Raw genomic sequence first — 21,644 nt, 5'->3', positions numbered from 1 at the left:
GGGTAGTTGTTTTTTTGTTTGTTTTTTAGGGACTGTTCTTTATTTATCAGAATAGGGGGGCGGCTGGGCTGTGACTTAGTTGTTGGGTTTCCTTTTTTCAAAAAGATTATCATTACTACTATTACTATTATGAATTATTTCAGCTCTGTACTATTTTTTTCTTTACTTTGTTGTTGTTGTTCTTTGTAAAGTGTCTTAAAGTATCCAGAAGAGCACTATATAAATCCAGTGTATTAGCTACTGTTAATATTATTATTAGTTGTAATAGTAGTGGTATGACCGTACAGTCTATAGGTATGACAACTTATAATAATACATAACAATTCATGACTAAGACGCACCATACGCATCCAAATAATATACACGTTGTTTATGAAATATCTTTTTTTAACAACAAACTTATCACTTATTTATTTTAGGCACGTCCTCCAGAACCATTTATTAGTCTTCTCTTCAAATCAGCATATATGTGGCCGACCAGTTTTTACTCAGTCTTTAAAAAGTGTTGATTTAGCATATAAACCATTAAAAAATAGGGACTGTTCTTTACTAATCAGAGGGTGGCTGGGTGTGACCTTCCACGAAGCTCCAGGTATTTTTCTCGGCCCTCCCTGAGTGACTGGAGGAAAATCCAGGACCCTCCCTCCCCCCAAGATGAAATCCTGGAGTTGAGAAAAGTCTTGTTTTTTCATTGTTGTCATGCAAACGGTTTATTTTTGGCCAAATTTTAGATGAGATGTAGAATAAAGTGATTTTAATAATATATCACTGTTTGAAGCTCAGATTTGGTTGTGATTATTTTTTTCTGATGGAAGCATTCCCTCTACATGATGTGTTAGGGGACTGAGGTATATTTGAAAATCCAACAGTATATTATGTTTCTACAGTTTCTGTTTGTGATAAATGGTGTCATTTTGTCAATTTTTAAAGAAACATTTATTTGTTTTCTTTTTTCTTTTTTTTTTAAAAAAGGTGTTTAAAATAGATAGAAAAAACACCAACATTAAAAGAGAATAATGTCTTTAACTTGCTAAATAAAATCCAGATTCATCAGTGATTGTTAAGTCTTCGGAGGCAGCTGACATGAAAATATATTGTGATAGTTTGCTCATGCTGTACCTGTTTTTTCATGTCCTTTCTGTTTATAGCAGTATCTGTAGCCTGTATAGAAGCACATAAGACACCACAGAATTCATAGTGTTGAAATATTTTACTTTAAAAAATCACGTCTGAATGTATTTGTTCTGAATTAACTTATTTGAAATGATTATATGAAATTTCCTGATTTGCCTTTTTTTAGTAAATGTCCACAGTTCAGAAGGAAAAAAAGTCAAGTTTCAGAATTAAAAAAACAAAAAAAGATTTTATTTTTACTTGAATTTCTGGATCTGAATTTGAGCCACCTGAATCATTATTATTATCATTAAGTAGTAGTAGTAGTAGTAGTAGTAAGAAACTTGAATTGTTGGATCTAAATTTGTGAACACTGAATAAAGAAATAAATTAATTCAGTGGTGTTTAAAGATATAAAGTAAGATAGTTGTGTCTCTTATTTCCTTCCATATATCTGTACTCTGTGAAGTATTTTGTAACTCTTGCTTGCCAACACTGAAGTGAAGACAGCTGCTGTGTGCTCAGTGAGGGTCGCTGGAGGCGCAGGTGAACTCTTTATTACAGTGTCAATAGGCGGGCCCCTCCTCTGCTGCGGGGACATCATATGATCCGGGACCAGCTGGCAAACTTCCTTTATTTTAAAGAAGAGGACACCAGCTGCTGCAGTGCTCCACAACAAGCTTTATACAGGTATGATTTGACTTTATTCTGCACATGTATCATCTCTTTAAGGCAAAGCTTCTGTGTGGTCTTTAGCCTATATATTTACCGTGAGTAATATTTAATGTGCGGGACACAGCCTCACCTCTCAGGTGTTCACTGTCAAACGACTCTGAAGCTGCTGCATTTCTGTGACGTTATATTTCTTACATTTAATGACTAAATTTGAACATTGGTTTGAGCCTGTGTGACAAACTGTAATACTTTATACCTATAATGGTCAGCATGTAGTTTATAGCTGCATTTTGTGTGGTCATGAATTCATAGCCTCAAGAAACATATTCTTTTACAACCCTGTTGTAACCCTGTTACACTTTCATATAGTCTCAACAACAGCCGCCCAAACTGATAAACCCTCTGTGTAAAACTGGAAATAGATTACGTAATGTTTGCAGCTAAAACAACAACTGATCATGTAAATGGTGTAGCCTAACTAAAATGTAAATGACTAACGTGCTAAATAAATATATTTTGTAAAGACTGGATTAAAATCGGTGTATGCCGAATTAAAGATAAGGCTAATAAATGGTCTAAATTTATGTTTTAACTCGTGTATATGCAAGGATAAACAAGAAATAAGTAAAAATGCTAAATTTTGAACGGAGTTTGGTGCCGCGTAATACAGAAAGTGATTAAAATAAATAAGTTGGTCACTCTTGGCTAAAAAAAGATAATTCTCAGATTATGTGTATATGGATTGGATGTTAATTACACATTGTAGTTATGAATAGTTGCATATTTTTAACATTGCAAACAGTTTGCCAACTTTTTTTTTTTTTTTTTTTTTGCTGATGTTGCTGCGGGGGCGGTCAGGTGACGGACACCGGAAGTACTAAACATGGCCGCCCACAGAGTGTAGCTACACTGTCAGTGGTAAACAATCGGTTTTAAGTCACTAGTAACGCCGTTTCGGTAACTGTCTTACGACTGTCTGACAGATAAACATGATGAACTAACGGAACCTTACGTGTAGTTTTATCGCGAGACGTTATCATTAGCTTAAGCTAGTTAGTTTAGCTGTTAAATTCTCGACGTTTCGGCTTCTTCGCTGATTCTTACCTCCAGTTGGACCCTGGGCGAAACATCAGTTGGATATTGTTGGGACGTCTGGTGTTGGAGATAATGTGACATTATAATCTGTGTTAGTTTGTGGCTCACTTTACGGTGTGTTGATGGAGATTTGGGGCTCTAACTGATGTTATGTCCAGCAGCCAGGATGAGTTCAGCCTGAAGCACATGAGCAGCTTTATGGGCAGCGGGAGGCACAAGGTGGCGGATGGTGGAGAGCAGAGTCTCATCGGGCCTCCATCTTCTTCCACTGCTGGGGATCTCCTGGACCAACAAGATGCCTCCACACCGGGCTTCGTCTACGTGTTGGCGTTCTTCTCGGCCCTGGGAGGGTTTCTGTTCGGGTATGACACCGGGGTGGTGTCCGGGGCCATGCTGCTCCTGAAGAAGGAGATGAACCTGAGCGCTCTGTGGCAGGAGCTGCTGGTGTCCAGCACCGTGGGAGCTGCGGCTCTGTCTGCCTTCAGTGGAGGGTCTCTGAACGGGTGGCTGGGGAGAAGGATCTGCATCCTGCTGGCCAGTTTCATCTTCAGTGTTGGGGGCATCATCCTGAGTGTGGCCCCGGACAAGGTGGTTCTGCTTGTGGGCAGGATCACAGTCGGTGTGGGCATAGGTGAGTTTCTGTTTAGGAATGTTTGTCATTTTGATTTATTAATCTTGACCTAGTTTCGCACTAATACAGTTCCACACTTTTACAATCCACATTTATGAGCAGTGTTGGGCAAATGTAATGCACTTTATTTATATGGCACCTTTCATACAAGAACTGCAGCACAAACTGACTAACCCCTAACCCTGACAGGATGAAATGATAAAGTGATGACATTTTAGGTCTAAAAGGTCAGCTTGACTGTGACATCATCATGTTTTAACATCATATCTCAGGAACAGAAGGGGAGACATTTGGTCAGATACTGAATTGGTGACTCTAATCTTGACACTGTGCTGATTGTATAGATCTTCTGTGTGTGAAGCATCCATGTTTTCACTGACATGAATGGAGACTGTCAGAGACACTGGACTGGTGCGCGGAGCCATGGAAACTGTAACTGTAACTCGAGTGGTTTTCTGACGTATACAACCGCGAGGCAGTAATTATAGTTTACTCACCACAGCCCACCTGACCTGCTATTCCAGTCCCACTACTGCCTGAATTGAGCGTAGAAATGTTGTTCATGTTGCAGAATAGAATTTATTGTTCCAAGATTGTCTTCACCAGAAAATGCATTAATGAAATCTGTGTCAGTTTTGTTTCTGTGGGCATCAAAATGAAATCTGTTTGTCTCTGTCAGGTATTGCCTCCATGACAGTTCCTGTGTACATTGCTGAAGTGTCCCCGCCTCACCGGAGAGGTCAGCTGGTCACAATCAACAACCTCTTCATCACTGGTGGCCAGTTCATAGCCAGTGTGATCGATGGAGCTTTCAGCTACCTGAGACACAACGGCTGGAGGTATGGATTGGTTCCCACGCTACACTACACTCTGCCAGTAACTTTCCATGACAGGCATTTAGTTGTGTTTACTCTGTCTCCTCCTGTTTGAAGACTGTGGTTAACACATCTGCACTGTCAGTGTTAGCTTCTCTCAGATGGATTGCTATCGGCAAGTTGTGACAAGAAACAGCAATACAGAAAGATTCATGTGAGGTGATCTAGTTTTGTGCGCTCTGATGTTGGCTTGCTTATAAAACCGTGCGGCTTTAGTGAGTCATTGGACGTTCTGACAGCTCCAGGTGATGCAAACAAAGGACTGTAAATGACTTGGATTTAAAATAGACGACACAGATGCTAACAAAAAGCCAGATGCAGTGATTATAGCTCAAAATATTGACTCAGATTTCAATCCAGTGGATCAGATCTAGATATCCTCACTTGTGTGTATTTGCTGCCCCAATTCATGATTTAGGTTCATTCAGTGATGACGCAGCTTGAAATTACCACCTTGTAAATCCCTCCTTGATACCTCAGAGTCTGAGGACCCAAACCTGAGTGTCAGCGGAGGCAGATGTCTCTTGAAGCTCTTCTTCACTCCTCGTTCTCTCCATACTTTAGGTACATGCTGGGTTTGTCTGTCGTCCCAGCAGCGCTGCAGTTCGTTGGCTTCTTCTTCCTGCCTGAGAGCCCCCGCTGGCTTCTCCAAAAGGGCCGCAGCCAAGAGGCCCGGCAAGTTCTCACCCGGATCAGAGGAGGCCGGAGCGTCGACGAGGAGTTCGACACCATCAGAACCACTATTGAGGACGAGGAGAAAGAGGCGGGTGCAGGTGAAATATTTCTGTGAAAACAGAAAGAAATAAAAAGCAGTGACAGAATCATTCTTCTGTAGCCGTGACAAAACCACCTTTTGTATAAACTGAAATGTAAAAAGAAATTGAGGTCCATGAGTTGAAATTCTAATGTTTATTAAAGAGTTCTGCTTGTTCTTTAGGTGGACTTGTTATCCTGCGGATCCTCAGCCACGGTCCAACTCGCAGGGCTCTCATCGTCGGCTGCGGCCTCCAGATGTTTCAGCAGCTGTCGGGGATAAACACTGTCATGTAAGTCATTTATTTATCTGGTTTTACCCCCCATATCTTCCTGATAACATCGCCCACCCCTATAAACAGTCCCTGTCTCCTCACCGCCCTGACCAGAAGAACTGCTGCAGAGATTTGGTTGTGGGTTGAAATGTAAATTGATTTGGCCTATCAGTGAATGTCTCTGCTCATATCAGGTACTACAGTGCGACCATAGTGCAGATGGCGGGGGTGCGGGATGATAAACAGGCAATCTGGTTGGCTGCTGCGACTTCTGCCACCAACTTTGTGTTCACCTTGGTCGGGTTCTGGCTGGTGGAGAGAGTGGGCCGCAGGAAGCTGACCCTGGGCAGCCTCTTAGGTTTGTCATGTGGAAAGTGTTCTTAAACAGAACAGTTCCTGCCTGCAGTCATTTCATATTTTACTGAGACATGTTTCTGTAACAGCTTCATGTCACGTGACTGTGGTCTGTGCAGGATTCATGCATTTCTAATTATTATATTCTCTGATCCAGGTACTGGTCTCAGTCTGGCTCTGTTGGCAGTTGGGTTCCTGCTGTCTGCCCAACATTCTCCACCCATCACCCTCCACCCAGCTGACCCTCAAAACTCAACCTGCAGATTATACGGGTAAGAGACACGAGAGTCAGGTTAATCATCACCACCAATCAGTCACTTTGAATTTGAGACGTTTGTTTTTAGGGTTTTTCTTATTCATTGAGACAGTCGTGAGTAGAGTTCTGGAAATCTATACTCAAAGTACAGATAATAACAAAAAATGACTAAAGTAAAAGTGAGATTTTCCATTTAAGAAACCCGCTCAAGTTACAGTTAAAAAGTACCTGGTAAATAAATTACTCAAAGAACAAGTTACTTTATATTTTAATATTTTTTACGATGTGCGGGGCAGTGTGAATTAAAAAACAGCTTTTTATTACAACTTATTTTTATGCCTCCGCACCGGTGATAGCCGTGAAGGCAGTATGTTTTCGGGTCATCCATTTGTTCATCCCATCCTTGTGAACACAATATCTTAAAAATACCTTGAGGGAATTTCTTTAAATTTGGCACAAACGTCCACTTGGACTGAAGAATAAACTTGTGTTAAGAATGACTTGTGTGTCACAAAACTTGTTTTCGTCCATAACTCAAGAATTCATATACTAATTCGGACCAAACTTGACACAAATGTGTAACAGAATAAAATAATGAAGGTCACAAGGTCAAAGGTCAGCTTGACTGTGACATCATCATGTTTTAACGTTATATCTCAGGAACAGAAGTTTATGCCCAATTCATTTTCATGAACGCAATATCTCAGGAACACCTAGAGGGGACTCTTCAAATTTGGCACAAATGTCCACTTGAACTAAACGTAAATCTGATTAAAATTTGGTGATCAAAGGTCATGGTCATTTGGACCTCGTCTGTTTCATTCTTGTAAAGGTGACGTCTCAGTAATGGCTTAGGGGAATTTTCCTTAATTTGACACAAATGTCCACTTGGACTCGATGATAAGTTGATTAGATTTCTATGGTTAAAGGTCAAGGTCACTGACCTTGTCTGTTAAATATCCAAAAGTATAATATCTAAAGAGAATGTCTGAAGGGAATTTCCTCAAATTTGGCATAAATGTCCACTTGGACTCAACAATAAACTGATTTGATTTTGGTGGTCAAAGGTCAAGGTCAAAGTGACCTTACATTCATTTTATTCTCGTGAATGTGATATCTGAAGAATACCTGAGGGGGGTTTCTTCATATTGGGGACATACATCCACTTGAACTCAACAATAGAGTGATTAGAATTTGGTGATCAAAGGTCAAGGTCACTGTGACCTTGCGTTCATGTCATTCTCATGAACATGATATTTCAAGAACGCATGAGGGAATTTCCCTAAATTTGGCACAAACATCCACTTAGACTAATCAATGAACGAATAAGAATCTGGAGATCAAAGGTCAAGGTCACTGTGACCAACACTCAAGAGTTCATGCATGCTTATTATAACATTTCACAAAAAATCAAGGAGGATAAAATAATGAAGTGATGACATTTTTATATCCAGAAGGTCAAAGGTCAGCTTGACTGTGACATCATCATGTTTTAACGACATATCTCAGGAACAGAAGGGGAGACATTTGGTCAGATACCGAATTGGTGACTCTAATCTTGAAACTGTGCTGATTGTATAGATCTTCTGTGTGTGAAGCATCCATGTTTTCACTGACATGGATGGAGACTGTCAGAGACACTGGACTGGTGGGCAGAGTCATAGAACCATAGGACAGCAATTCTAGTTTTAAAATGAAGTAGAGCAGGTAGGCTGATCAAAGCATCCCACAGAGGGAGTGTGGCCGAGTGCTGAAGATTATCACAGCTGTGCTGATATTCAGTCCAACAGCACGACCTCTGGTGTGATACTGCTTTTATATGACAACTGTAGAAGCTCCATTTAATAGTTCACAGTAATAAGCGACAACAGGGTGTGATTTATTTGGTCAAGATTTATTCGGCTCTACCAACACAAACAATTCTGCGATTAGACTTGGACTGATGCCAAGCAACACAAACCTTCCTCCACACTAACATGCTGCTTTGTGTAGGTTAACATCTATGTGTTACCGCAGGCCAGATACTGTGTGTTCTGTGCATTCATGTGTGAGTGAGTGAAATCAGAGTCTGTTGTCAGGGGCTTCTTATCTTGAAATTGTGCTGATTGTATAGATCCTCTGTATATGTTCTCCCTGTATCAGTGAACAGTGTTGTCCTCTGGAGTTGAAGCTTCACTGGATTTGTTGTTATCAAAGGTTTGAGATATCTCTGCTGACAGAGTGGTTTGTGTTTGTGTGTGTGTGGGTGTGTTAGTCAGTATTGTGTCAGTATGTCAGAGGTCTTACAGCTCCTCTCTGTCCTCCAGGTCCTGTGAATTCTGCATGTTGGATCCAAACTGTGGATTTTGTTATCATGAAAACGGCACCAGAGTGTCCGACTCCTCCTGTGTTCCTGCCAATCAAGAGTCCACAGATCACGCCGCCTGGGGAAGGTCAGACTCTGGTTCATGTGTGTGACAGAAAGTAAATGAGAGGTTGAGGAATAGTTGAGATAAAAACGTGAGTGTCACAGTACAAACTCCCGACGTTCATGTGGCTGACAGTAGAACATGATCACGATGTGTTTAAAATGTGTCTTTAACATGTACCTACAGTAAAAGCACCTGTGAACTGCACTGTACGTCGATTTCTTTGCACATGAAATAGTATCAGAAGCAGCAGTTATTAAAGAAATACAGAATTAAAATACAGCTCAGAGTTGCCTGCAAACCAGATTTATTTGCTCAGTTATGAAGATCAAGTGGAGTTAAGTCTATTGGCAAATGTTGGTTTCAGTTTCTTGCAATGATTGTGTCATCCAGGTGTTCCAACCAGACAGAGGGAGGTGACAGTGCGATCTGGGCCTACAACTACTGTCCAACGTCCTACTCCTGGGTCGTCCTGATGGGTCTCATCCTTTACCTTGCATTCTTTGCTCCAGGTCTGACACCACTTCCTCTTTGTTTTTCCAGCATCCTCCCATATCCAATAGTCTTCCGGTGAATTTATCATGTGAGCTGTCTTTGGTTGTTGTGAACTAGTTTCCATATCTCAAAAAAGATGATGGTGGCTAAGAAGAAGTCATTTTCATACAATATATTTCAGGGCCCACATAAATGTCACAAACCTTTAACTGATGTGACACAAAAAGGTATCAGTGGAAATAATCGATCCCTGTGTTTAAACCTTTTTGTATCCAGATCAACAAAAAAAGCCAGTTTGTGTGGTTTTATTTGATCTACTCCAGCAGCAGCTACAGACCCAGACAGTCTGAGGTGTCCTCAAGTCAAGCGTGGCGTATTTGACCAAAGTTTAAGTGTGTTTACTTTTGTGCAGTTATTCAATACATTCTTGATAAATTGAACATTTTCAAAATCTATTTATGTTAAAATCATTTTAATGGGGAAGAGGAGTGGCATTATATGCAATTGAATTCATTCACATTGTGGGGATTGTATGAAGTACAAAATAAAAAAGGGTATCAAATGAGGTCCTCTTTTGGTATCTGCTGTTCGTCGTGCTGTTTGTACTGGTATTGTAAGTGGTTCCCAACTGGTGGGTCAGAGTCCAAAAGTGGGTCGCAGGTTGATTCTGAGTTGAGGTCAGTATGTCGAGTTTGTAAAATAACACACTTTATTTAATTATTTATTTTTCTGTCATTTAAATCTTTATTGATTTTTCTATGAACAGATGACTTGGAAAACAAAAATACTTCAACAAACAAAATACTTCACAGATGCACCCATATGTTCTTCAGTGTCATGAGCCCTTAATAAATATAAAGACGTTATTTTCCTGTTGTATTATGCATTCGAGCCAGTAAATAATATTTCATATTTAAAGGAGGCAGTTTCTGTCATAAGTCTCATCCGTCCAGTGAATTCAGCGTTTTTGTATTTTTCCAGTACCTTAAAACAACTCTTGCTGCAGTAATGAAACATTTACTAACTAGAGCACTCGGAGAGCGCAGACCTCCGCCAAGCAACTTGGATTTCCCGCCATTTTATTATTTTATCCACTTCACTTCAACCGATCACCACCAAAACTTTATCATCTGTTCCTTGTCCCATTATCAATCTTTCCTGAAAATTTAATCAAAATCCGTTCAGAACTTTTTGAGGTTTTTTGCAGACAAACAGACCAACACTGGCGGAAACATAACCTCCTTGGCGGAGGTAATAAACCAAACTGAGCCCTTGTGACACCTGGTGGCAAAAATGTTTTGTCCCCGAGAAGACAAAAAAAACAACAACAAAAAACACACATTTTAAGTACAGTGAATTTCTGGCACAGAACTTTTATTTTGAAGTGCAGTGTCCTGCTGTAGAGTGAGGATTGACGCACAGCGTCTTGACAACATGGCCAAACATAAGTATGACGTTGAATGTATTTAACTGTGGACTTTGAAGCTCGTGGCTGGACCAGTTGGGAACCACTGTTCTGAATGATACCCAGCCCTGTGGCTGATACAGGAAACAGACGGCAGACAGAACTGAAAAAGACAACTGAAAAAGAGCGACATATGGAGTGTGTCTTATCAGTAAATCAGTGATGTAGGTGTGAGTGAGTGAACACAGTGACGGTGTGAGGTGACGGGTAGATAATGTGTTGTCTCTGTGTGTCAGGTATGGGCACCATGCCTTGGACAGTGAACTCAGAGATCTACCCACTGTGGGCCCGCAGCACCGGCAACGCCTGTTCATCCGGGGTCAACTGGATCTTCAACGTCCTGGTGTCTCTGACCTTCCTGCACATCGCTCAGTTTCTCACCTATTACGGTAAGATGGTGATTAATACGTAATGAACTGCTTCTACATGTGAGGTGAGACATTTTATCAGTGATCATCACAGGATGCTTTATGCTGTCGTTTCTTTCATTTCAAACTTTTATAAATCATCATGTCTCTCACAGCTCTGCTCAGAAGTCATGATCAGATTAATCTGGTTATCACTGTTGTTCACTTCTGTTTAATTTGTTTATTTTTTTATAGACATTGAAGCACATGTCAGTGAAAGCTTCCCCTCATCTTCAGAGGGCGTCTCTTCCTTTAACCCGATCCAAACATTTTGTTTTCCCTCATGACATAACCGGGCGTGGTCACTGTAAACACCAGCGTGTTTGTAGCAACAGGATAGAGACGAGGGAGATGAGATGAACCACAACTGACTTTTGTTTTCAAGTCCTGAATGGATTTTAATGGAGCGATGTGAAAGTAAAACCATGGACTGACTGAACATACAGGATAGGAAAAAAAACGTTTTTTATTTTTAAAGCACAGACACAAGCTCAGACTGCAGTCAGACACTGACTCTCCTGATTTATTAATAAACAATATATATACATTTAAAAAAAGTCATGATCTTGAGCAATTGTTGGGGAAACTTCGACAGAGCTCACAACACACGCTCTGGAGAATTCCGCCATGACCATTTCATTTTCATCCAGTGTGAGTTACCACTGTGACACAATATGAACTGACAGTCAGAGCTCAGACCCTGACAGAGAAACTGTGAATGTCTCTTCAGGAGCGTTCTTCATGTACACTGGCCTGGTGGTGTTGGCTCTGCTCTTCGTCCTCGGCTGCCTCCCAGAGACCCAGGGCCTGCAGCTGGAGGACGTCGATAACCTGTTCACCGGTCCGCTGTGCTCCTGTGGAGCCTCCTCGCCCAACGACAGCAGCCACGTCCACTACATCCGGGTAAAAGGCAGCAACTACCGCCCCTCTGACAACGATGCCTCAGACGTAGACTAGACTGGGAAGAGTTTCTCTTTTGGTCTGGTGGTGTGGGGAGGAAAGTTAATCATGTCGCCCTCTGGTGGCTGCGATCAAACATGACCAAAAAAAAAGCTTGAGCTCTCCAGTGATTGGCTTAAACTGCCACTTTCCCCTCACTCATCACCTGCCTTTTCTGTCTTTGTCTCACCTGGGAGTTGGTCTGCTTTTTATTTTTTGCATTCCTTTTGTTTCCCATCATTCCCTCTGTCGTCATAAACAGAAACACTGGACTTTTCCAGGATTACAGTGAGCAGGGATCATTGGAAGCTGCTGGGATAACAAATATCCCATGAAAGTCCTAAAAAACTGATTCATCTGAAAGAAAAGCAGATGATGGTACTCAGATGGAAAGTCCTCGTTTAACAAATTATTTAAAGGACATTAAAGATGAACTTTGGGGAATGACTTTAATTTTTCCAGCTGACAAAATTTTAGATACACATTTTTTTTTGTTGTTGTTGTTTTTTTCTCAATGAGTTCAGAAACCAGGTTACCTCCTGGCTGCTGACTCATCAATTTCTCCTTCTTTCTGTAGTGTCAAGACAGTTTTATTTTATTTTCATTTAGAGTGAAAAACTTTTTGCATGACTCCAGTCCATGTCTTGTGGACACTGTCCGACTTCAAAACTGATAAACCAGCAAGCATGTGTTTGTATTCTGGCCTTAATGATCTGCAGTTTTAAGATCCTCCGTGCAGAGAAGAGACAAACAAACATCAGTGATTTCTGCCTTATTTGGACATTTTCATATCTGTACGTTCTTAAAAAACACATTCCTGTTAAAATCACTAACATGGGTTCAATCTTTAATCTGTGCTGGTGTAAATCACAATGATTGATTGTTGGTTGCTGCAGTTGTTTGCACAGTGGGAGAGACTGCACTTTAACAAACAAAACAGTGTCTGTTTTTTATTTTAAAAGATTTTTATATGTCAGATTTCTCGAACGAGATTTTCAAATGTTTAATTTTCTAGCAAGGTTTGGAAATGAGCCCAGCACAGTATGGAGCGACGGGGTCAGACAGTGCCATAGCCTATATAACTGTAAGTACAGCGTCCAGGTGCCGAGTGCACTCATGACTTTTCTGCTCTGCTACGACAGTTCGCCTTTTTTAATGTTCAGTTTAATGTCCTTGTTTTCGCAGCTCAAATAACGGTGACCCTGAACAACTTTATACAGAGCAGCTTTGTTCACGACGTCCTGTTTGCACACTTTGATATTTGCCTATTAACGTTTTAGAATGTGAAAGATTTCTTATGAAACATTCTCTGATGCAGTCGTGTTTTTAGCTACAAGTTTCTGTGCAGCAGACGAGTGTTCCTTTGAAAATTCTATTTTAGAGCAGTCTGCATTTTGTTTCTAGAACTCTACAAACATCTATTATCGACATATTTATGGTATGTACACCTTGTCCAATATGTCTAACTGTATATTTGGTGGTTACAGATCTGTACTCCTTTCACATGATGTGTGTTGTGAAAACTCTATAAGCAATATGATATCAGTGATATCACATGTTCTCTATTCACCTAAATCTCATTGATTACAAGAGGTGGGAATCACCAGAGGGTCCACGGTACGATATTATCACGAAACAATATTTTTATGATTTTAAATATTGCGATATGCTGAATATTGTGATAAGATATATTGTGTTTATTACCTTTTTTCAGCTGTAAACTTTGTCCCCAAAGGAAAACTTCTGTTTTATCTAATAAGATAAAGTTTTCAGTCTGTTCTTCACTTCAGACATTTTTAGTGGACCAAAAAGCAACTGATTTTATCATTCTAGTAGGCAAACTAATGCTGGGTACACATTACACAATATCAGCCAGATTACAGCCTGATGATTGGTCGTGGACTATCGTGTAGTCTGTCATGTCACGTGTCATGACTCCACAATCGCGTAATGTGACACAGTGGCTGTCAGAAATGCCCCAAATGCAAACTGAATAGGTTTAAAAACTCCTTTGTGCCTATCTCAGTTACTATACCAAATAGTAAATAACCTGTTAGGGCTGAGCATTAGTGCCATGGTGCCCTCTTAAAGGGACAGTGCACCCAAAAATGAAAATTCAGCCATTATCTACTCACCCATATGCCCAGGGAGGCTCAGGTGGAGTTTTAGAGTCCTCACAACACTTGCAGAGATCCAAGGGGAGAGGAGGTAGCAACACAACTCCACCTAATGGAGGCTGACGGCGCCCCAGATTCAAATGTCCAAAAACACATAATTGAAACCACAAAATATCTCCATACTGCTCGTCCGTAGTGATCCAAGTGTCCTGAAGCCCCGACATAAAAAGTTGTTTGGAAAAACGTCATTTGAACTCTGTTTTTAGCCTCACTGTAGCCTGTAGCTCTGGCTGCCTCTCTGGGCACTGTGCTCATGTGTGTGCGCTTGCGCGGGACCATGAGACATGGGCACGGTCTTCATGTGTGTTCATGTGCTTTCGCTGGTCTCGTGTGCAAGCACGCACACGTGAGCGCAGTGCACACAGAGGCAGTCAGAGCTACAGGCTACAATGAGGCTAAAAACAGAGTTCAAATGACGTTTTTCCAAACAACTTTTTATGTCGGGGCTTCAGGACACTGAGATCACTACGGACAAGCAGTATGGAGATATTTTGTGGTTTCAATTATGTGTTTTTGGACATTTGAATCTGGGGCGCCGTCAGCCTCCATTAGGTGGAGTTGTGTTGTTACCCCCTCTCCCCTGGGATCTCTGCAAGGGATGTGAGGACTGAGGAAAAGTTCACCTGAGCCTCCCTCGGCGTATGGGTGAGCAGATAATGGTTGAATTTAAACTTTTCGATGCGCTGTCCCTTTAAGGGTTGATTTTTTTTTTTTTTTATGGAAGCAGGCAATGTGCACAGCACTTGAGTCAAAGACAAATTTCCCTTCAGGGACAATAAAGTATATCGTATTATGTCGTAGAACAGACAAACATTGTGTAGTGTGAACCTGGCATTAAGTTTAATTTGTATTCGTAATATTGTAATTTATATAATAAAGAAAATATCAATACTTGGCACAATGTGACAATACAATAATGCCACACAAAAATATTGAGAAAGAAAAGTGGAGGTCCAAAAACATGAGCCAGGATTTAAATAAAAAAAAAAAAGGAACACTAGGAAAACTGCTGACATGAGGTACGAAGACAAACTGGCAGCGAGCACACAGACTAAAAACACAGGGAGGCAGATAATCGGGCACAGGTGAGACACATCAGGGCGGGACAAACAAATCACAGAGTAGGAGACACCTGAGGGCAGGAAGTGAAATCTGAAACAAAAAAACAGGAAATAAATCTAAAGAATCTAAAGACTGACAACATGACCGAGGGAGCTTGACACGACGATGTGAGGAATTAAAAGGGGAAAAGTTCTGTATCATAAAATCAAAATACTGACAGTGTTTTGTAGAGCAGAGCTAATTAACCCTCAGGTGACGATGAGAGCACTGAGACAGAGGATCAACAGTTCATCAGCCATAGATCTATTTAACCTGACGACACGTGTGCAGTTTGGTCTCACTGTTTTTTACAGTTTGTATATAAAATGTGAAACATGATGTCTGTACAAATAAATTCCATGTGTCTCTGATCATGTTCTGTTCATTAATATGATCTTTGGGAAACCAGCTCCTGTATCAGCTGTGTAAAGGGTCAGTCCATGTTTTCAACATGACAAGTTTGCGGGGGCATACAACCGTGAGGTGGTAACTGTAGTTTTTATATATAATGTAAGTGGACCAGCTCTTTAAATGTTTAAAGGTTTGTCCAAGCAGTGTGTAACCTGTGTGTTCACAGAGCCTGTTCTGTGTAGCATTTATAACAGTTAGTAGATGTGGACCCGACACATTCAATGAGCTGATGACGATGGAGGCAGGGACGTATTTCTGACCACACAGTGACTCTGATCGATGCAGTGCAGGTTAGCCGTGATTGGGAGAAAAGCTCAGGATGAAGTCACATTATGTGACTTAATTTCTGTTTTACGAAGTTAAACTAATTTGGACTGAAGTCTTTGTGATGGTGAGTGAGATTTTCAGTCTCTGCAGAGCAGCCAGCAGCACAGTCAGCAGTCTTTGGCTCAGCCACAGTATAATGTGCACTGACATGTGTTCAGTCATTAGTGAGCCTGCGGTCTGTCGTTCCTTCTCTGTCCTGTAACTTGATAGGCTTGTAACGGGACTCCTGTATTCATGGTGTTATTGACCAGCAGGAAGCGGCAGGGTGGAGCGCCGGAGGCTTTTACATACAGGCCAAACATTAATGTGCTTCTGTGCTTCATAAAGACAAACATGAAGAGCTCAGACAAACACAGTGGCAGAGACTAAATATCTGACGCAGATGCAAGAGATAAATGTACACAGTACAGATCACATGTCACACTCAGAGAGGTAACTGTACACACATTGTCTGTTCATACAATTTGTGACAAACACAATTTCATATGTGGAGATGTATATAGGAAAATACCACCATACACTTAGCTGCCACTTTATTAGGTACCCCTTGCTGGTACCGGGTTGGACCTCCTTTTTAATTCTTGGTGTCATAGATTCAACAAGGTGCTGGAAACATTCCTCAGAGATTTTGGTCCATATTGACATGATGACATCACACAGTTGATCCATGATGTTCCAGCACATCCCAAAGGTGCTCTATTGGACTGAGATCAGGTGACTGTGGAGGCCATTGGAGTACAGTGAACTCATTGTCATGTTTGAGATGATGTGAGCTTTGTGACATGGTGTGTTATCCTGCTGGAAGTAGCCATCAGAAGATGGGTACACTGTGGTCATAAAGGGATGGACACGCTCAGCAACAATACTCAGGTAGGCTGTGGTGTTTAAACCATGCTCAGTTGGTACTAAGAAAATCTCCCCCACACCATTACACCACCAGCAGCAGCCTGAAGCGTTGATACAAGGCAGGATGGATCCATGCTTTCCATCTGAATGTGGTTTTTCCAATCTTCCGTGTGAATTGTAGCCTCAGTTTCCTGTTGTTAGCTGACAGGAGTGGCACCTGGTGTGGTCTTCTGCTGCTGTAGCCCATCTGCTTCAAGGTTGGACAAGGTGTTGTTGCTTCAGAGATGGTCTTCTGCTGCTGCCTCTGATGCAATGACTGAGTCAAACCGATGGAGAGATTTGAATAATCCCCACGTCAAGCTCTGTACCTTTGTTAATATTTATACTGTATGTATATAGGCCTACATTATGTGCCTAATTGTTTTAATGTGTGTCCGTCTGTAACCTCTGGACTGTTTCTGTAATATTTCATATAACATGTGTGCAGTGTTCACTGTTTAGCTAACTCATAAACATCAGTTCTGTTTTCTTGATTTATTGCTCTCACTGCCCCAACACTTCATCTTCATCTGTCTCGTGTCCTCACAGTGTCATGATGGCTCATATCCACAGGATGGCGCTAAAGGTTTCCTTACAGTGAGTGAGCAGTGAGCTGACATCACAAATACAGAGCAGACTGAACTGACCTGCAGGTGTGTTCCTTACAGGCACATAGATTAAAAATGGTGTCATGTGCTATACGTGTCCTCAAAAATCCAGATCCATCTCCGACATGACTGTGTTTTCTTTTATTTTCTTTCTTTTATTCTTTGGTAAAAAAAAACCAACAACAACAACAACAAAAAAAACAGCAGCAATCTTTTTTTTCTTTATCAGGGGAAACATCATGTGTCACTGTCAGAACAGGAGACATAAACAGGCTTCTCATTTTTGCCTTTTTGGGATGTTTTTTATCCTCAGGAGCCTCCTGATGTGACTCTCCACCTGTTTCTGATGTGATAGAGCAACCAGCAGTGCTTAGCAACAGTTGCTAAGATGCAGTTGCTGTTTGGGAGGGGAGTTATTTTTTATTTGTTTGTTAATTTGTTTGTCTGCATGTGCAGTGTGCCTTTGGAAATGATGCTGGATCTGTGACGTGTTGCTTCTCTCTACAACCTGCAGTTGTGTCGCTGAGCATCATTATTGATTAGACTACACCCCTGCTATAGCCTAATCAATGTCATCAATTGCTCTATACATGGAATCAGTGCTGAGTTCTTCCTGATGAGCTCACATGAACTGTTTTGGTCTATCTTTTTTCTTCTTTTTAAACCCCCAGAGTACCTTCAGGGAATGTTCCCAGAAGGTTCCCTGTTTGCTGGGTTATTACTCTGCAGTGTGTGTAGTTTAAAGTTCTAACTGCACAGACTGTAGTTTCTAACTGATGCTACTTGTGACAGTGAAATTATATCTACAGTTCTGTCAGTGATATATTTATAGTTATGTCCTTTTGTTGTTTGTAATAGTTCTGATAATTTTCTTCACTGAAACAATCAATATTCCAATTATCACTGTTCAGCAGGTCATCAGTTACTTGAATGTGCGGTCAGCCTTCATTGTGACCTCTGACAGCTGTCAATCAGCTGTTAAGCCTTAATCTGTTTGTGCCTCGGTCCATGTGATGTACTGTCTGCTCAGAGGATTGTGGGTCAGAATAGGCAAAGTAGCATGTTGGCATGCATACCGCAAAATCTGGCCAGATGTAGTAGAACATCCTGGTGTTTTTGGCGTACTGCATTTCACCGGGGGCGTAAACAGAGGCAGTGCAGGCTGTGAGGTTGCAATGGGGCCCGTGGTACAAGGGGGGCCCATGGAAATGATTCAGATTGCCACCTCAGAACTTCACCTGTGTTCAGAGATCTCACATTAAGTTAAAGATGGTGCCATTCACTATAGGCTATATGCAAAGCTTCAAAAATACAAACCCATACTTTCACTTTTTACAAAGACCTGTCCTGTAGCACAGACAGACTGCTGGAGGTTGTTTTACTTTATCATGATCCAAAACCACATCGGTCCAACATACCGTAATATACTGAGCAATGGAAAAATGGAATTCACCTCCAAATCACATCTACAACAAAATAATATATGTGGTTTTAAAAAAACTGCTAAAAGAGTCTTACTTGAAAATAAACTTACTAATTATTAGAATTCTTTGGTGTGTAAATGTTTCAAGGGCATTTTATTCTTTTGGCAAAGCAGCTTTATTTATACAGCACATTTCACAGTACTCTTTTACAGAAAAGAGTAAAAATATGTAAAAGGTAAAATTAATTACTAAATGATTTGCATTTTTTTTTTAAAAGCCGAGGTGCAGAACAAAAAGTGCAAAGATAAAAGTTTAAAGTTTAGAGTTTAGAGTTTTAAAATAAGGTTTCAGTCATGACAGGGTGGAGGAGGCAGTGAGGCAAACAAAAATGTTTTTAGCTTCGACTTAAAAGTGGTCAGAATCTGGGAATTATTGTATGTTTGAACATACAGTACGCTGCCTGTCAAGAGTTATTTTTCAACAGTCACCGGCTCACTGCACATTATCCCTTACTTACATGATGATATTTATCTGTTAGATTATTATGGATTCTGTAAGAGCAGATTTATTTAGTTTCTTTTTGTGTGTGTTACATTAACTGTTAGTGTGTCTTTTACAGTGGATGTGCATTATGATGTGTTGTTTAGTGTGAATGTATGTTTTGTGTTGTCCCTCTGTACCTGTGTAGACCCCAGGAAGAATAACTACTGCAATGCACATGGGGATCTCAATAAACAACCAAACAAACAAATGTGGGACACAGGTACTTAAAAATAAAAGTGTGTCTGGGACTGTGAATGATCATGATCCTGATGGATTGTTTCCAAGTTAAGTGTCAGCTGATGCTTGCAGTGGTGAATATTTCCCCTCAGACCTTTGACCTTTATGGACATAAAGAAATAATTTAAAATAAAGACATGATCATTTTTTCCTTAATAAAAATAACCTCACCCTTCTGTAAATGGAGCTCAGCTCCACAGAACATGTCAGAAACATGTTCAACATCAGTTTAGAAGAATCTTACACAAATGAATCCATAAAATAAATGTATAATTGTAAAAATTAAAGTGTATTTCTGACTTTTTTCCTACAAAAATGTGCATAACAGCCTGGTTATGACGTCATCTCGCAGCTCCGGAGAGGGCGTGTCTTGCTGACGCATTGCGGCTCCCTCCCCGGTGCGTAAACGTGCAGCAGAGAGTCACGGCGGCGCGTGCGGATGCGTAGTTATCTGTGTGTGTGTTGATGTGTGCGCGCGCGGCGGCGTGTCACCTATCAGCAGCGGCAGCGTCAGTCTGCATGTGGGCTCGAGCCGGAGCTGAAGCATCCGGGCCGAACTGCGCAGAGATGCGGCGCATGTAGACGCGACATGCGGACACACGCGCAGCGCAGATCAAGATTTAAAACCTGTGAAGATAATTAGAGAGTTTGAAATGGCGGCGCTGGAGTTGAGGTGAGGAGCAGCTCCGTTGCTCGGTCCGCTGCCTGCTGCTGCCGCCGCCTGCTGCCTCCTGTCTGACGGGGAGTGCGCACTTTCTTCTCGCTCCTCTGCAGGGCGCGGAGCCAACACACAGATATACGCTCGTTTTGTTGTGTACCGAGAGGAATCATGTCGACGGGGCAGGATGAGAGCTCAGTCCGGGTGGCTCTGAGGTAAGGCTCTCTTTATTTATCTCCATCAGCTGGTTGGTGCTTCATTACCCGGTGCCACCTGTCAGTCAGTGCCGCGGGCCGAGCAAACACCTGCAGGTCAACAGCAGCATCTGATCCACACACACACACACACACACACACACACACACACAGTCACACTGTATCTATAAATGATCAGCCTCATTTCATTTTAGCACGCTGACCCACTTGCAGCCGGCACCTCGTGATGCTGCTGCCGCTCCTCAGGTCTGATTCTCGGCCTGTTCTCTTCTGCACCTCCGCTGTGATCTGCAGCTTCCCAAAGTGTGATGCACATTTATTTTCTGTGCATAAACCTTAAAGCATCACACCCTCTGCACAGGTGCACACACACACACACACACACACACACACACAGGCCTGTCTCCAGCACACTGAGGAGGGATGATATCATCCATCTGACAGACAGACAGTCAGCCTGTGTGTCCTGAAGCCTGACTGCCTCTCTCAGCCTCCTGCAGACAGACGGTTAATCGATGAGAGAGCAGCTTCACTGACAGCCAGGTTTCAAGGAAAGGACAGTGGAGCGTTCATTAAGCTCTGCTCTTTGTCTGCAGACAGTTCAGTCAGGCTCTGTCTCAGTCTCAGATCTGTGAGCTTGATCAGAAACAGCTTCCTCTCCTCCAAACATGTTAAACACTTAATGTGCTTTTGTGGTGAAGCAGGCCGCTCCCACCCAGATGGTGAGGTGGCACAGTGACAGTGGCATAATGGGAGACCAGCCTGTCTGTCTGCCCGTCTCCCCCTCTCTGTCTGTCTCTCTGAGGCCTTTCAGGGACCGTCTGACCGTTATGAAATGAGAGATAAAGGCTGTATTGTTTCATCCTGTCTCTTTCTCCTGCATCCGTTCTTCTTGTCCGTGCTTGGATTTGCTCCTTTGCTAAGCCTCATCACAAAAGTGCATCATCATCTTGTGTGTGTGTGTGTGTGTGTGTGTGTGTGTGTGTGTGTGTGTGTGGAGCGTGTTTGTCCAAAGCTTCCTGATTCCATTTCCCATTTTAAAAGGAAAAATCCACATTTTGATTCCATTCAGAAACAGCTGACGTCATGTGGCTGCTTCAGACATGTCTCCTGTAAAACGCAGCGGCTGTGACGTCATGTTGAGATTTGTTTCAGCAGAATATGTTTAAGAAAAGAAGCTCTTACTGAAGGTGACATGTTGTACCAGCAGTTAACAGTCACACAGGGGCAGATCCACAGAGACACAGTGTCAATAGATGTCAGTGTGTTTGGAGGAAGAGGGTAAAGGTCACTCGGGGAGTTGTATGAAATCAGCAG

General features: G+C 41.7%; 2 protein-coding genes across 11 annotated transcripts in view; both read left to right on the top strand.

Annotated features, from left to right (window-relative positions):
* The first annotated feature begins 1,418 nt into the window (after positions 1 to 1,418).
* On the top strand, positions 1,419 to 13,184 carry LOC125888063 (proton myo-inositol cotransporter-like). 3 transcript variants are annotated; one of them, XM_049575244.1, is made up of 13 exons: positions 1,419 to 1,803; positions 3,045 to 3,514; positions 4,194 to 4,353; positions 4,954 to 5,162; positions 5,327 to 5,435; positions 5,612 to 5,775; positions 5,929 to 6,043; positions 8,334 to 8,459; positions 8,829 to 8,947; positions 10,632 to 10,784; positions 11,533 to 11,705; positions 12,757 to 12,825; positions 12,927 to 13,184. In XM_049575244.1, exons 1-13 carry the CDS (start codon positions 1,718 to 1,720, stop codon positions 12,933 to 12,935), a joined length of 1,962 nt encoding a protein of 653 aa, XP_049431201.1. In that variant the 5' UTR covers positions 1,419 to 1,717; the 3' UTR covers positions 12,936 to 13,184. The 3 variants fall into 3 exon arrangements, with proteins under 3 accessions (XP_049431201.1, XP_049431200.1, XP_049431202.1); XM_049575243.1 differs by having other exon boundaries at positions 12,757 to 13,184; XM_049575245.1 differs by having other exon boundaries at positions 1,431 to 1,803; positions 11,533 to 13,184.
* Positions 13,185 to 19,887: 6,703 nt separating this feature from the next.
* The window catches only part of kif21a (kinesin family member 21A), an 81,141-nt gene continuing 79,384 nt past the window's right edge, over positions 19,888 to 21,644 (top strand). For 6 of the 8 annotated variants that reach the window (XM_049573543.1, XM_049573544.1, XM_049573540.1 and 3 more), the window contains exon 1: positions 19,889 to 20,327. In XM_049573543.1, coding sequence (XP_049429500.1) covers positions 20,284 to 20,327 — 44 coding nt within the window. In that variant the 5' untranslated portion in view covers positions 19,889 to 20,283. Of the gene's footprint in view, positions 20,328 to 21,644 lie in introns of all 8 variants that reach the window. The other 2 variants (XM_049573538.1, XM_049573542.1) reach the window with 1 other exon arrangement.

Source organism: Epinephelus fuscoguttatus, linkage group LG4, assembly GCF_011397635.1.
Source record: "Epinephelus fuscoguttatus linkage group LG4, E.fuscoguttatus.final_Chr_v1".
Lineage (NCBI taxonomy): Eukaryota > Metazoa > Chordata > Actinopteri > Perciformes > Serranidae > Epinephelus > Epinephelus fuscoguttatus.
This window is presented reverse-complemented; position numbering and strand designations above follow the sequence as displayed.

Excerpts from the sequence above, each read along its gene's own strand:
- LOC125888063 (XM_049575243.1), top strand. The coding sequence starts at position 1,718 with ATGATCCGGGACCAGCTGGCAAACTTCCTTTATTTTAAAGAAGAGGAC. Across the intron at positions 5,163-5,326 it reads GGAGAAAGAGGCGGGTGCAG|GTGGACTTGTTATCCTGCGG; the intron begins GTGAAATATTTC and ends CTTGTTCTTTAG. Across the intron at positions 5,776-5,928 it reads GACCCTGGGCAGCCTCTTAG|GTACTGGTCTCAGTCTGGCT; the intron begins GTTTGTCATGTG and ends TCTCTGATCCAG.